Consider the following 15,831-nt stretch of genomic DNA (forward strand, 5'->3'; position numbering starts at 1 on the left):
TATCATGGAGGAAGTAAATTGGACAATAAATTGGGGAAACCTGAGGGTCTGCACTCTCACTTAGGAGGGGACCTGGATATGCACTTCTTGTAGTGCTGGATAATGGTTGCAGTTAATCGGGTTGTTGGACAAAAGGATTGATCCTGCAAAGGGAAGAGGCTGTCCTTAGGGTGCATGGAGTGAAGGTGACCAATATGAGTTTAGTCAGAGAGCTGTATTAGTATTGAGGGAACTGTAATTATGGCCTAACTCATCATGATTGAAAAGCTAACCTTCTGAGTATCCTATTTGTGGAGTTTATTAGGAAAAGAAGTTGACCAGTTATATATCAGGAAAGGGGTAAGGGAGACTGAGGGAGAGAAAGAAGGAACATTTATTGAGCACTTACTATATTTACTTATATTAATTATTCAATCAACATAAAAGCCCATAGGTAAGTAGATTATCCTTATTTTATATGTGTAATGAGGTTGAGAGACTAACTTGCTCACAGCTGGACAGAGTGACTGACTACACTATCTGTGTTCTTTCCACTAGAGTTAGGGCATCATCTTGATCCTAAATTATAATTCAGATATGTCTGAGATGCCTGAGCACTTGTGTCATGAATAAGTAGGTGGCAAATTCAGGAGCAGAATGAATGGTTTTCAGGTGGAGATTTTTATTTGAGTAACTGGGTGGTAGAGGGGCTTCTGGGAGACAAGGGTGGAAGAACAGCCTGGTTTTCCAGCTTCAGGGATTCATATTTGAGTCCTGTAGTGAGAGGAGCTGAAGGCGGAAGGTGAAGGATCTGTTTCCATGAGCACCTCTGAGAGGCGCGGGGATATGAGCAGCCCTGCTCTGTAGGAAGCTCGGTGACAGAGCATGTTGTGGGTTAGGTTGGGAACAGGGCATCTTCTCCACTGCTGCTCAGATGTAGCATGTTGCCTATACAGTGGGCACTGCAGGGAAACCAGCATCACTTTGGCATCTTGCATATTCAGAATTGGGAAATAAATGGCACCTATGGCCTGGGTGACATCATTCTCATTGGCACTGTGCCAGTTATAGCCTTCAAGTGGCCTTTACAACTGTGGACATCAAGAAGATGTCTCAGAGAAGATGACAGGATTATTTAGGAGATCAGAAGTCCTTAGTGGGTAGAATTTGTCAGGAGATATAGCTTCCATATTATGCAAGTGGGGCCATGAACTGGTGAAAAATACTAAAAACTTTTATTGTGAAACATTTAAAATATATACAAAAGTAGAGAACATAATATAGTGAACTCCTTTGTACCGTCAGCCAGCTCTAGCTGTTATCAGCTTGTTTCTTCTGTAACCCCAATGTCAGGATTTGAAATTTTAGTTTACAGTTTAACATAACTTCACTTGTACACCCAGGCTAGTGAGTCCCAAAGGGACTCAGGAAAAAGACAATGTTATATTTTGTTTATTTATTCATATCTCAACTACTTCCAAAGAGAATTTGAAGTGACTGATGATTAAGGTAAGAGTAAACACTACACACCTACCAGAATGGCTATAAAGAAAAAGATTGAAAGTGCCAAGTGTTTATGAGGATGTGAAGCAACCAGAAGATAGATTACTGATGGGAGTGTGAATTTGGTACAGCCACTTTGAAAAACTGTTTGGAAGAACTTACTAAAGCTGAGTATATACATACTGTCTGTCCCAGCAATTCCATTCCTAGGCATATATTCAACAGTAGTGTGTATCAGTGTTCAGTAAAAGATGTACTAGAATAGTCTCATTGTAGCACTCTATAACAGCCCCAAACAGGAAGCTATCCAAAGAGCATCTGCCAACAATAGAACGGATAAATAAATTGTGTTCTATTTACACAATGGATTACTACACAGCAATGAAGAGGAATGGTCTGCAGCTAGAGGCAACAATATTGATAAATTATACAAGCATAGTGTTGAACCAGAGAAACTAGATATAATAGAGTACAGATTTCCCTCAACTTAGGACGGGGTTACATCCCAATAAGACCGTTGTAAGTCAAAAATGCACTTAATACACCTAGCCTACCGAACATCATCGTTCAGTCTAGCCTACCTTACATGTGCTCAGAACACTTACATTAGCCTACATTGTGCCTTACATTAGGTACAGTCATCCAACACAAAGCTTATTTTATAATAAAGTGTTGAATATCTTGTGTAATTTATTGAAACTATATTGAAAGTGAAAAACAGAATGGCTGTATGGGTATAGAATGGTTGTGAGTATATCAGCTGTTTATCCTCGTGATTTTGTGGCTGACTGGGAGCTGCAGCTTGCTGCCACTGCCCAGCATTGTGAGAGATGATCATACCACATATTGCTAGCCCAGGAAAATATCAAAATTTGAAGTACGGTTTCTCCCGAATGTGTATCCCTTTTGCACCGCTGTAAAGTCGAAAAATTGCCGTCAAACCATCTTAAGTTGGGGACTGTCTGTATTTTCTGGCCCTTTACAGAAACAGTTTGCTGACTCCTATTCTTGTTAATATTACCAGGTGTAGTTGAGGGAGTCCTGACTAACTAGGAAGCCTGGGCTCCGGCTCTGTGACTTTGGGCAGATCACTCAACTCCTCAGGATTTATGTCCTGAACGAGCAGGTGATGAGCTGTGCTTCTAGGAGTAGCTCCAACTACAAATTCATTTTTTCCTTAAAAAAAAAATAAAGCTAACTTTTTGCCAAGGCTTACAAAATTTGGCTTCTTTCTACCTCTCTTGCTTTATTTCCTTTCCTTGACTTCACTTCAGTCACACTGGCCATCTTGGCTATTCCAAACATACTCAGCTGTTTTGTACCTCACTGCCTTCACACTTCTTATTTCCTGTTTGGAGTACTCTTCTTCCACCTCTTTGCATGGCTTACTGCTTATCTCTCATTTCTCTGTTCAGAGGTCTCTGTTTCAAAGAGATGACCTCTATCCTCTTTTCTAACATAGCACTCTCATACTCAGTCACTGCTCTTTACTTTACCTTGTTAATTTCTTTCACTTCTTTCCCACAAAAAGTAATTTCACAGTTTCTTTTATCAGAACTTATTTCCTTTATCCGTGTGCTTGTTTATTATCTGTCTCTCCCACTAGAATGGAAGTGCCACGAAGGCAACTACTTTGTAGGTCTGGTTGCTTGCTATGCCCCTTGTGCTTAGTACAGTCCCTGGCACTGTTGAATGATTGGATTAATTATTTAACTATTGCAGAGTCTTAAAGGACATGGTAAAATGGTAGATTTTATTTCAAATGCAAATAAGAGCCCTGGAAAAAAAATTAAACTATTATTATAGCTAAGTTGATTTCAATGGCTGTTGTTTGCAGCTGCTTTTATAATCATTTAAATTCTTCCACAGAGCTGTCAGGTATGTTTATATAATCATCCTTAATGTACATAGAATGTGAAGTCATAAGTGTAGTGACTTCTTCCAAAGCACTGTGGTTTGCTGATTTTCTGGGATTTGTAAGTCAATGTGGCTTTTGTTTTTGTTTTTTAAATCAAATTTTTGAAAATTTCAGGCATTTTTTTCTCTTCAAATGTATTTTTTTGCTGCCCAGTTTTTACTCTCTTCTCCTTCTGGGACTCCAATTAATGTATGCTGGACTGTTTGATGTGTACAGTTGATTTTCCTGTAGTCTGTTTTTTTCCTCTCTCAGTTCTTCAGATAGGATGATACATATATATATATATATGTTTTTGTTTTTGTTTTTTTTTCCTTCTTTCTTTTTTTGGCCATGCTGTGTGGCATGCAGGATATTAGTTCCCCAACCAGGGATCGAACCCATGCCCCCTGAAGTGGTAGCGTGGAGTCTTAACCACTGGACCGCCAGGGAAGTCCCTGGTTGATTTATATTGATGTCTTCAAGTTCATCCACTCTTCTGCCATCTCTGATCTTCTTTTAAGCCCATCCATTTCTTTTTTCAGTTCTGGAATTTCCAGTTGGTTCTTTTCTTTTTTTTTTTTTTAAACAGTTTCATTACTCAGATTCTCTGTGTATGCTGTGTGTATACCATACATATTAAAAGTAAAATCTTTGGGGCTTCCCGGGTGGTGCAGTGGTTGAGAGTCTGCCTGCTGATGCAGGGGACACGGGTTCGCGCCCCGGTCTGGGAGGATCCCACATGCCGCGGAGCGGCTGGGCCTGTGGGCCATGGCCGCTGAGCCTGTGCGTCTGGGGCCTGTGCTCCGCAGCATGAGAGGCCACAACAGTGAGAGGCCCGCATACCACAAATAAACAAACAAACAAAAACAGTAAAATCTTTGAACATATTTTCCTTAAAGTTTTAAAGCATGTTTATAGTAGCTGCATTAGTTAATCTGTTAAATCCAATGTCTGGGCCATCTTGGGATCAGTTTCTGCTCACTACTTTCTGACTTGTATACTGGGCATTGTGAATAGTATGTCACGGACTTGAATTCTCTTATCCTCTGAGAATAGTGAGTTTTTTTCCCTTTTTTTAAATAATAGGTAGATTATTTACTGGCTTATGACCTTGAACTTGTTTAGGTTTGGTTTTATGCTTTGTTGAGAGCATAAGGTATTTCCCAGATCTAACTCCCAGGAGGATTCAGTTCCCAGCCTCTGCCTCCTTCTTGATCAGGGCTTATTTTAGGCTTCCTTAGAGCAAGTCTAGAGTAGGCCTTAGTCTCAGATGTGGTCTTTATTCCTAGGGCTCTGCCTTTTCGGTGTCTCAGCTGGATGCCCAGAGTGTTAACAAGCTATCGAAGTATCAGTGTGGTTTTACCACTCTGACTGGGCCAGAACTCCTAGGAGTTCCATTGTCCCTCAGCACTGTCTTCTACTTATCTCTGTTCCATTCTTAACCCTTTAGCAGTTCTCTGGTAAGCTTCATCTTGCCTTGTACATGTGTAGCCCAGACCTCAGGCAAGGATTCTTGGAGAACTTCCACAGTGGGGCCTCCCCTCCGCACAGTTCTCTTCTCTCTTGGGGTTTGCCCCACCGATTTCAACTGCTTAAACTCTGATATTTTCCTTCTTAGCTCAGCGGACTGCTTCACTCTGCTTGGACCATTTCCTCTGCTTGGAGTATTCTTTCTTCAACCTTACCCTTACTGTTCTTGGACTTCAGCTCATTGCACCATAATCCAGAAATGTCCCCAGGCAGAAAGCTGGGTTGATCATGGGCTCACCTCATGTGTTTCCCTTTCCTTAGGAATCAGTCTTTTGCCCATGGTTTAATGCTAGAAAAAGTTGCTTTATGTATATTTCCCACTCTTATGATGGCTAGTTTAGTACCAGTTATTTTGTCATATCCAGAAGTATAGTTCTGAAGGCTGTTTTGTTTGGAGAGGAATGAATTCTTAAAAAGAAAATCATATTTTATTTTAGACATTTATTTTTCATTCACGGAGTTGATGCTTATTTATTGCCTGTCTTCTGTTTGCGATTGGCACTGGGCACGTAAGGGGAACAGAACACAGTTTCTCTCCTCAAGCGTACTTTACTAATGATAAGGAGGCAAACAAATAGTAAGTTTGAGTCTGGGTTTTTTTTTTTTTAATAACTTTCATTGAAGTATAATATACTTGGTCACAGTATGGTTCCCACTCCCCCTCCAATTTGGTAACTTATTATATAAGGACAAAGAAGTTAACCCAACTCTTCCAAAGGAGAGGCTTTGGTAGTAGGATGTAAGCTGTAAATACAGTTTTCTAAACTACTGTTTCTTTTTTTTTTTTTAAGGTTTATTTATTTATTTATTTAATATTTTTGGCTGTGTTGGGTCTTTGTTGCTGTGCGTGGGCTTTCTCTAGTTGTGGTGAGCGGGGGCCACTCTTCGTTGTGGTGTGCGGGCTTCTCGTTGCAGTGGCTTCTCATTGCAGAGCACGGGCTCTAGGTGCACGGGCTTCAGTAGTTGTGGCACACGGGCTCAGTAGTTGTGGCTCTAGAGCGCAGGTTCAGTAGTTGTGGTGCATGGGCTTAGTTGCTCTGCAGCATGTGAGAGCTTCATGGACCAGGGCTTGGACCCGTGTCCCCTGCATTTGCAGGTGGATTCTTAACCACTCTGCCACCAGGGAAGTCCCTAAACCACTATTTCTTTTTTTTTTTTTTTTCTTTTTTTTGTGGTATGCGGGCCTCTCACTGTCGTGGCCTCTCCCGTTGCGGAGCACAGGCTCCGGACGCGCAGGCCCAGCGGCCATGGCTCACGGGCCCAGCCGCTCCGCGGCATATGGGATCCTCCCAGACCGGGGCACGAACCCGTATCCCCTGCATCCGCAGGCGGACTCTCAACCACTGCGCCACCAGGGAGGCCCTAAACCACTATTTCTTAATGATTAACCATCACTTAACCATTTGCCTTATTTTGAAATAATTAGCGAGAGCTATAAAAATGCCATTTTGCCATTGAGAAATTTTTTTCACTAGAGATGCAGACATCAGATATCTTAATGTATTTATGATATTAAAAGTTTTCTCTCTGTCTGACTTCTATAGCGTATGTAATAATCAAAACAAATTTTTTCGACTTTCATTTTTAGAAGGTCTCCCTAATTCATGGAAACAAACTTATCTACACTCTGTTTCATATATCACCACTGACAACCTGATAATCTTCAACTCAGGCTTTTGGCTATGGAGTGATTTTTGCCAGCAGTCACTGATAATGATGTATGAATTGGATGTGAAACAGATTCTACTAAGTTTTCATTGGTTGATATAAGAACATCATTTTAACAATGATTGTTGTTTATTATGGTAAAAATATCTAAGATGCAGACTTGCAGTATTGTGCTTTCAGTTTGCTTGTCATTTACTATTGTCATTTGTAATCAGATGGTAATAGCCAACCTTTCAATTCTTTTGAGACTTTTTCTCCAGATTGCTACTGTTTCTTCTGACCTGTTCATCCCATCCCCCTCCCAATTGCATTTTTAACAAAATAGAAACACATATTATCTCCATTATCCAAGAGGATATGTTTGCCTTCTGCTTGCATTTCCTTTGTATCTTTTAAGATACAATTGAAAATAATTTTATATATGTACCAAAAGGATGTATATATTAATGGGTTTGGGCTAAGACAATTGTGATAAATGTTTTAGAATTGCATAAGGAGTACATATATGTTTTGATTTGTTGATAGGAATGATCACGGTATTGTGAGTTAGAAGCTGAATAAGTGATGGTAACATCACCGAAGTGCCCAGTCCTACAAACATGGCTTTTTACCAACAATAATTTTTTTGACTGTTGTATTGCAGCTGTTGAAAATGGACAGATAGATGTGTTAAGGCTGCTACTTCGATATGGAGCAAATGTTAATGGATCCCATTCTATGTGTGGATGGAACACCTTGCACCAGGCTACTTTTCAGGTAAACTCTGAATTTATTATTTCACTTCCATGTAAATTGTGTGTTTTACCCTTTTAAAATGACAGTTCTATACAGTTTTTGCTTCCTACTTGCCTGTGATTTATGATGGTTAGTGCAGTACAGAAAAGGCAGTCTAAATGCTAACGGTCATTCTGAATAAGCCAACTGCTCTAGTAGTTCTAGTAGCTTTGGGCTGCAGGGATTATCTAAGTTTTTCAAATGTTGATAGCATAGTTAAGAGACCATCAGAATATTGGGGATATAAATTGATAGCGAGCAATGGCTCATTTTATTTATAGCACTGTGTTTAGAAACTGTGATGACATCTTAGTGCTTGTACTTGCAAACTAATTTTGCAGGATTTTATAAAGATTATAATTCCTAGAGATTCCCAGTGTTTTATCTGTTTATGTTTAATGTTCTAGCTAAAGGTACAGAATAATCTGATTGTTGAACACTTTCTTCCCATCCACCAATACACTTTTTCCCTTTAGTGAGGATAAAAAACATACACACACACAACAATAAAAAAGATATCTTCTGTTTTCTTTGTTTTCTCTTATTTAAAATATGAATCTGTGCCTTAGGAAAATGCTGAGATCATAAAATTGCTTCTTAAAAAAGGAGCAAACAAGGAATGCCAGGATGACTTTGGAATCACACCTTTATTTGTGGCTGCTCAATATGGCAAGCTAGAAAGCTTGAGCATACTTATATCATCAGGTAAGACTAATCCATTAGCCTTTACACTGTTAAGATCATGAGTTTTAACTTTGTATCTTCTTAGGAAGAGTAATTCTTGACCAGATATAAATCAGGTTCTGGAATTTATGGTCTTATATTAGTGGTAAATAAGAGTACATACAAGTTCATTTATAAGCCTGGTTACTAAGTCTCTATTACTAACATAATACAATGTGCAACTATTAATTTATCTGAGTAGGACCATAATGATCTATCATTAAAGCAGGTTTATTGGCAAGTTTAATGATGGTGCTGTCCTTTATTATAGGGACCTGAGCAATTACAACTTTCTAGGATACATGACTAGTATAGGCTTAATTAATTTTTTAGATAGTTATTTTGTATATTAACCCTTTGAGTTATATGTTTTGATCAATTGTGTGATATTTAAATGGATTTATTTCAAAGCATGTTTATGCTTTATTATGTTAATAAATAGCAACAGAAGCCTGTTAAAGGTTTCCCAGTGACAACCATTACACATTCAGCATTGTCAGAGAGGATGGTGTTGAGGTGGCATTCTTACTCTGTGTGACATTTCTGTGACCAGAAACTTTTGTTATGTAAGAGCTTTTCAGTTCTTCCAGACACTGCGTGTGCACTCACACTGCTAACCTCACGAAGCATGGACAGTCGAGAGCAGGTGGGAAATACACCAGATTTGCCACCACGCAATTGTTTTTAATACTTAGACTTTTCACATGTCTTCTGTAATACCTAAACTTTTAATAAATTACCAAAACAAAGTTTAAAGTTGAGAGAATCCCCCAAATCATTTGTTCAAGCTTTTTTTTTTTTTTTTGGTATTAAGAATCCCAGGCTTGGGGACTCCCCTGATGGTCCAGTGGTTAAGAATCCACCTTCTAATGCAGGGGACATGGGTTCGATCCCTGGTCGAGGAGCTAGGATCCCACATGCCACGGGGCATTTGGGCCCGTGTGCCACAACTGCTGAGCCCGTGCACTCTAGAGCCCGTGCACCACAACTAGAGAGGCTGCATGCTGCAACTACTGAGCCTGTGTGCTCTGGAGCCCACATGCCACAACTAGAGAAGAACCTGCATGCCGCAACTAAGACCTGACACAGCCTAATTAATTAATTAATTAATTTTTAAAAAAAAAAAGAATCCCAGGCTCTGAGCATTTAAGTGCCTTACCAAAGATCTAGAAAGTATTCCCTGGCAGAATCAGGACTTGGATCCAGGACTTGTGATTTCTCATCTTCCTTCTTCTATGTTGTACCTTCCCAAGGACTGTTGTGATGTATTTTGTGACTTCCAGTCATAAGTTCCAGTTATTCGTGTGTGGCTAATATTTAGAATGAAATAGGTTAAACTGCAGCTTAATGACTCCTCATGCTGAGCCTGTCTCCTGGAACACTAAGCACCTGTTTTGTTTTCCTTTGTTCTTTTTTTCTTCTCCTCTCTGAATAGTTATGAATGGCAAGTTGAAAAGGTATGTAGGTATGTTTATAATGTAACTATACATGTTTCTAACTCTTTAAAATGACTTTCCTTTCAGTGAATTATCTGTCATTTTCCCAACTTTTCTACCTGTAATCTTACAGGGTCTACTTCCTTATTCTTCCTTATACATTGAAATTGTCAATCAAAACAAAACATTGCTTAAAAGAGAAAGTTAAGTAGGTTTCTTTTTTGACTTAGTATTTTCTCAGTTATAGTGTTCATTTCTTTTCTTTTTTTTTTTTTTTTTTTGCGGTACGCGGGCCTCTCACCACTGTGGCCTCTCCCGTTGCGGAGCACAGGCTCCGGATGCGCAGGCTCAGCAGCCATGGCTCTTGGGCCCAGCCGCTCCACGACATGTGGGATCTTCCCGGACCGGGGCACGAACCCATGTCCCCTGTATCGGCAGGCGGACTCTCAACCACTGTACCACCAGGGAAGCCCTATAGTGTTCATTTCTTTCTGAGGCTGACAGTAGGTGAAGCCACCTTGTACAAGTCAAGAATATTCTGTGTATCTAGACATGTTGACTATCCAGTTGGAATTTCTGACAGTTCCATAAACTCTAAGTTACCATTTGTGTTTTGCATTGTTTTTTACCCATTTCAGGGCTTTGGTTTATTCAAGGTATATTTATGGAACATCCTTTTTTTTTTTTTTTTTTTTTGCGATACGCGGGCCTCTCACTGCTGTGGCCTCTCCCGTTGCGGAGCACAGGCTCCGGACGCGCAGGCCCAGCGGCCTTGGCTCACGGGCCCAGCTGCTCCGCGGCATGTGGGATCCTCCCGGACCGGGGCACAAACCCGCGTCCCCTGCGTCAGCAGGCGGACTCTCAACCACTGCGCCACCAGGGAAGCCCGAACATCCTTTTAAAAAAGTAGTCTTTCCCCCCTTGATGATGATGATTTTTCACTGAGCTGTATTCCAGAAATTTAAAAATTCTCATGGTCATGTATTAACACCATACTTAGCATACTTAACACATTATTTGTCAATGAGAGAAGTTTGAGGAAGTCTGCTATTTTTGAAACCTTCACAAAAATTGAGGTCACCAAACTTTTTCACATCTTTATACATTTGCGTCTAAATAATTGATAAGATTTATGCTTTAAAAGATCAGTTTAGAAACCCATTTAAATAGACCTTTTTCCTTTTAATGTGGGCTCTGTTTATCATGCACTGGTCATGAAGAAAAGTGATATAATGAAGAGTATAGTTAACATTAGTTTAAAGGCATAGCCCCCATGTATATCGTATCTACTGGAATTTTTTTTCCACAAATTTAGCCTGAATCAATTAGTGGCATCTGTAAAGTCTCATAATTTAGATTTTTTTCTTATCCTTTCAGTAATGATCAGAAATGTTATCTATATTTGATGGTTTGCATTTTTCCTTTTTTTTTTTTTTTTTGGCGTTATGCGGGCCTCTCACTATTGTGGCCTCTCCCGTTGAGGAGCACAGGCTCCGGACGCGCAGGCTCAGCGGCCATGGCTCACGGGCCCAGCCGCTCCGCGGTATGTGGGATCTTCCCGGATCGGGGCACGAACCCGTATCCCCTGCATTGGCAGGCGGATTCTCAACCACTGCGCCACCAGGGAAGCCCCCATTTTTCCTTTTTTAAATGATTGCTTACTGGACCCTCAGAGTGCTTGTTGGAATGAAATGAATCCTTCATTGAATAAGTTTCTTATTTTAGCTTAAAAATGAATTCTAAAATATTAATCACTTGTTTTCTTGCTGACATAAAAGTAAAAACAATGTAAATGATTACCAATAAGTTATGAAAATTAATATGTTTTAACAACAGTATCCACTAAGGAAGAAAAGCTATTGTACTGTGAAACCCTTTTAAGGCAGCTGCTTTGAAATTTTTGTTAATTATTATTATTATTATTATTTGCATTAAGGAGGGTTATATGTTAAACGTTTATTTTAGGTGCAAATGTCAATTGTCAAGCCTTGGACAAAGCTACTCCCTTGTTCATTGCTACTCAAGAGGGCCACACAGAATGTGTGGAGCTTTTGCTTTCCAGTGGGGCAGATCCTGATCTTTACTGTAATGAGGACAATTGGCAGTTACCTATTCATGCAGCTGCACAAATGGGCCATACAAAGTAAGTGTTAAAAATGGAAAATAAAAATGGTCTCATAATTCAAAGGTAATAGAAATAGATCTTCTGGGCCAGACCCTTTACCCCCAGGCATAACCCTTGGTATTCCCTTCTCTACTGATCTGCTGGGTGACTAGATCCACCCCCCACATTTGTCCCGCTTGCAATCCCAGCAACTCGTAGTCTTGCCCTTTCCTAGTGTGAGGCACAGTGGCCCCAGGGGCTTTCTTAGGGTGTTAAGTCTTCTGTCTGACTCCTTAAGCTGTGGCTGTACTCTCCCACTCCTTTCCAGTTTTGTCCCAGGCATCTTTAGGTATTGATCCAATGGCTTTATTCAACTTACTTTGTTACCTCCTTGACCCCAGGAAGGTTTTGAGTTTGTGATCTCTTTTGTGTGGACTGGGTAGTCCTCCACATCTTGAACCCTTTGACTGGACGTCTTTTTGTCTTATTTCAAATTCAACTTGGTACTTTCCCCTGCTTCTATTACTCTTCTTCCTTAGCCAGAAATTCCAGTGAAATTTTTGGTATTGTCTGAAGAGAGAGAGACTTAACCAAAGTTGGAACTCCCTGAAATTGGGGGTTCCAGGAATCTCAGAAATTATTAAGCCTGGTTATACCGTGAGAATATGGCAGCCTGTCTTAACATAGATTGGTACCAAACAGTTTTTTAAAATATATTTTTAAAGTTTTTAGAGTCATACTACTACAATAATAATTTTTATAGCTCTTGTTAGTATTTTTTAATTTAAAAAGTAATAGTGAAATGGTTTTGGCTTTAGTATGTATACATAGTAGGAAAACAGATGCTGTGATTGGGTTATTATGCCACTAGGTGGCATGGTATTTTACTATTTCCTTAAAGATATTTGTAATCATGTTTGTGCCCTGTTGAAGAGTATAATTTTTCCAACTCATTTAAAAAAATTTAGCACATTTATTACATAGACACTAAACATATTCTTTATTTTAACAAAGTACTTAGGTTTAAAAATTTGATGTTTTTCTTAACTGTTGATTGTTTATCTAATCATAAATCTTAGGTACAATTATACTCTGAGCTTTAAATTGATACCAAAACCCTCTTGAGAATTTGTCCTCATTTGTTCTCAATTTTGAGAATTCTGTTTGTCACTGATAATTTCCTTCATGGTGAAATATAAGTTCTCCTTAAATATTATCTTAGTCCTACCTTACCTAAGGAAAAGTAGCAAAGAGAAAGAATGTTATAAATTCTTAATTTATTCTTTATTTTTAAATAAATCTGCCTTAATATTTAAAGAGCTCATCTTCTTTTCTGAGAATACAATATTTTAGCAGAATTTCTGACTTCTTCCTGATGAAAATACTATTCATTTCATGTCACTCACCATCTTAAAAAATTCTTACTGATTAGAAAAATAAAACTTTGATTGCTACTTTATGAAGGAAAATAACTTGTTTTCTTGATAACAAGTTTATATTTAGTATAATGAAGTTTTAAAAAATTTTATTAGATCCTAAAATATCTAATATAAAATTTGAATTTTGGGGAGGAAGGTGGTTGCTGGTGGGAAGGTAAATAATTCATGAAAAATAAAGGACTGTGTGTTATCTGTTTACTTTTATGGGAACGTTATTTAGCTCTGCTTCAGATATGTTTAAGGATCTTTCTATTAAGCAACAATAATGAGTGTAACATTTCGGAGTATGTAGCTTGTAATAATTTACTGTAGATAGAAAGTACACTGAAGACAGAAAGACTTTTTAAAATCAATCAATGGGTGACCCAAAATATGTGCTGTAGAAATGTCTACACTTATGTACATATAAAAGCATTATATACCCCTGAATTTGTGTATTTGCAGAATCTTGGACTTGTTAATACCACTTACTAACCGGGTCTGTGACACTGGGCCAAACAAAGTGAGTCCTGTGTACTCAGCAGTGTTTGGAGGGCATGAAGAGTGCCTAGAAATGTTGCTCCAGTCTGGCTACCACCCAGATGCCCAGATGTGCCTCGTCTTTGGATTCAGTTCTCCCATGTGTATGGCTTTCCAAAAGGAGTATGTATATTTGCTGTATTTTTATTCTTTTTTGCTATATGGAGATGTATTTCCAAGTGACTTTCTTTTGTGAAGCAATATGTCTTAGAGCTGAATTGGTAACTTAAAAACAAAAAACAGACAAAAACAAAAGCCTTCTGTGATGCACCTTGTTCAGTCAAACTGTAATAAAAATTAGGTGATAATGTCAGATTTTTTTCCTTCTCTCTTTGGCTCTGGATTATATTTTTGGTGTAGCAATTTTAGAGCATACTTCCAATATATTAAAGTAAATGCAGGAATTCTCTGATTTCCTTGGTCTTCAAAACAATTTAAGAATTAAAACAAACTTTAAGTTACACAATGAATAAGGGCTGAAGATTTAATGTATAATGTGACTGTAGTTGATAACACTGTATTATATAATTGAAATTTGCTAAGTAAGAGTACAACTTAAATGCTCTTAAAAAAAAGAGGTAAATATTTGAGGTGATGAATGTTTTCACAATGTATATGTATGTCAAATCACCTCATTATATACTTTAACTATCTTACAATGTTATTTGTCAGTTATACCTCAGTAAAGCTGGGAGGCAAAAACATAAAAAAGTTAAAAATATCTTTGTCAAGTATGATATTGACCGTGTGTCAGGCTATTTATCATTTGAAATTTATATTTACAAGACTTGTTATGAACCTAAAATAAAACTTTAGTTTTCTAGATATTCTTGCATTTTTAATGTATTTGGTATGTAGCATTTATTTCTGTAGGTCACACTCAGTTTAAAATTTTTAAAAATATTTCTTTTGCTTATCTGCCATGATGCTGTGAGTAGAATAAATGAAGAATTACTGATAGATTATTGATTAGATTCTGGCCAAGACTTGTCTGTAAGACTCCTAAGGTTTTAAAATAGATGGTAAGAATAAGGCTATGTGTAAGAAAAGCCATATTGAGTAAAATCTATGGTCCATGCAATAATGGAATAAGTTGTGCAAGTAGTTGCTGTTTTTGTTTTGTTTTTTTTTTTAGCGGTACACGGGCTTCTCACTGTTGTGGCCTCTCCCGTTGTGGAGCACAGGCTCCGGATGCGAAGGCTCAGTGGCCAAGGCTCACGGGCCCAGCCGCTCTGCCCGTTTCCCCTGCATCAGCAGGCGGACTCTCAACCACTGTGCCACCAGGGAAGCCCATTGCTGTTGTTTTTAATGACGCAAAAGAGGTTGCAGGCTTACCTCAAATTTCATTGGCTTTCCTGAATTCACCATTATGGATTGCTAGCTATGACTTAATTTAAACATTTATCAAAAACTTATTTGCTAAGCTTTTCAGTCTCTACCATCTTGTAATATTTGCTATGTAAAATAGTAGTTCATTTCATTTGTTCTGAATTTAAGCTTCTACGTATACACTGTACTCTGAGTATTTGGGGTTTTGGTTAATCTGAGTATCTGGGGTTTTGGTTAATCTGAGTATCTGGGATCCACTCTATGCATAACTTTCCCGATTTCATGGTATACTTAGGTTTTGTCTTTATAAACAGAGGAGCCCTAATTATTTTAGTTTACCTCACTAGGCCTATACTGATGACTTTAGTTGATTCATTTGCCTTTCTCTGTACATATCTATCTTATTGTATTTTATTATTAGATCAGAATTGAATATTTTTTTAATACACTTATTTATTTATTTTTGGTTGCCTTGGGTCTTCGTTGCAGTGCGCGGGCTTTCTCTAGCTGTGGCTAGCGGGGGCTACTCTTTGTTGAAGTGCGTGGGCTTCTCATTGCAGTGGCTTCTCTTGTTGCGGAGCACAGGCTTTAGGCGCGCGGGCTTCAGTGGTTGTGGCACGTGGGCTCAGTAGTTGTGGCTCGCAGGCTCTAGAGTGCAGGCTCAGTAGTTGTGGCGCACGGGCTTAGTTGCTCCACAGCATGTGGGATTGTCCTGGACCAGGGATCAAACCCGTGTCCTCTGCATTGGCAGGCGGATTCTTAACCACTGCGCCACCAGGGAAGCCCCTGAACATTTTTTTATTTGATCAGAATGTAATGGTTTTGTATAGTTTTGTATAGTTGTATGTCTATGTGTCCAATATAACAATAATCTGTTTTAGTCTTCATCTTACTTTTGGAGGAATATTTTTGGTCCTGGTCACAGCAGCT

The 15,831-nt window shown here is 38.8% G+C and overlaps 1 protein-coding gene across 1 annotated transcript in view; it reads left to right on the plus strand.

Annotated features, from left to right (window-relative positions):
- The window catches only part of ASB3 (ankyrin repeat and SOCS box containing 3), a 95,726-nt gene that overhangs the window by 49,784 nt on the left and 30,111 nt on the right, over positions 1 to 15,831 (plus strand). The window contains exons 4-7 of the mRNA XM_081255064.1: positions 7,221 to 7,333; positions 7,921 to 8,056; positions 11,476 to 11,653; positions 13,498 to 13,695. Coding sequence (XP_081111190.1) covers positions 7,221 to 7,333; positions 7,921 to 8,056; positions 11,476 to 11,653; positions 13,498 to 13,695 — 625 coding nt within the window. The remainder of the gene's footprint in view (positions 1 to 7,220; positions 7,334 to 7,920; positions 8,057 to 11,475; positions 11,654 to 13,497; positions 13,696 to 15,831) is intronic.

This window comes from Mesoplodon bidens (assembly GCF_964165515.1).
Source record: "Mesoplodon bidens genome assembly, chromosome: 14".
Classification (NCBI taxonomy): Eukaryota; Metazoa; Chordata; class Mammalia; order Artiodactyla; family Ziphiidae; genus Mesoplodon; species Mesoplodon bidens.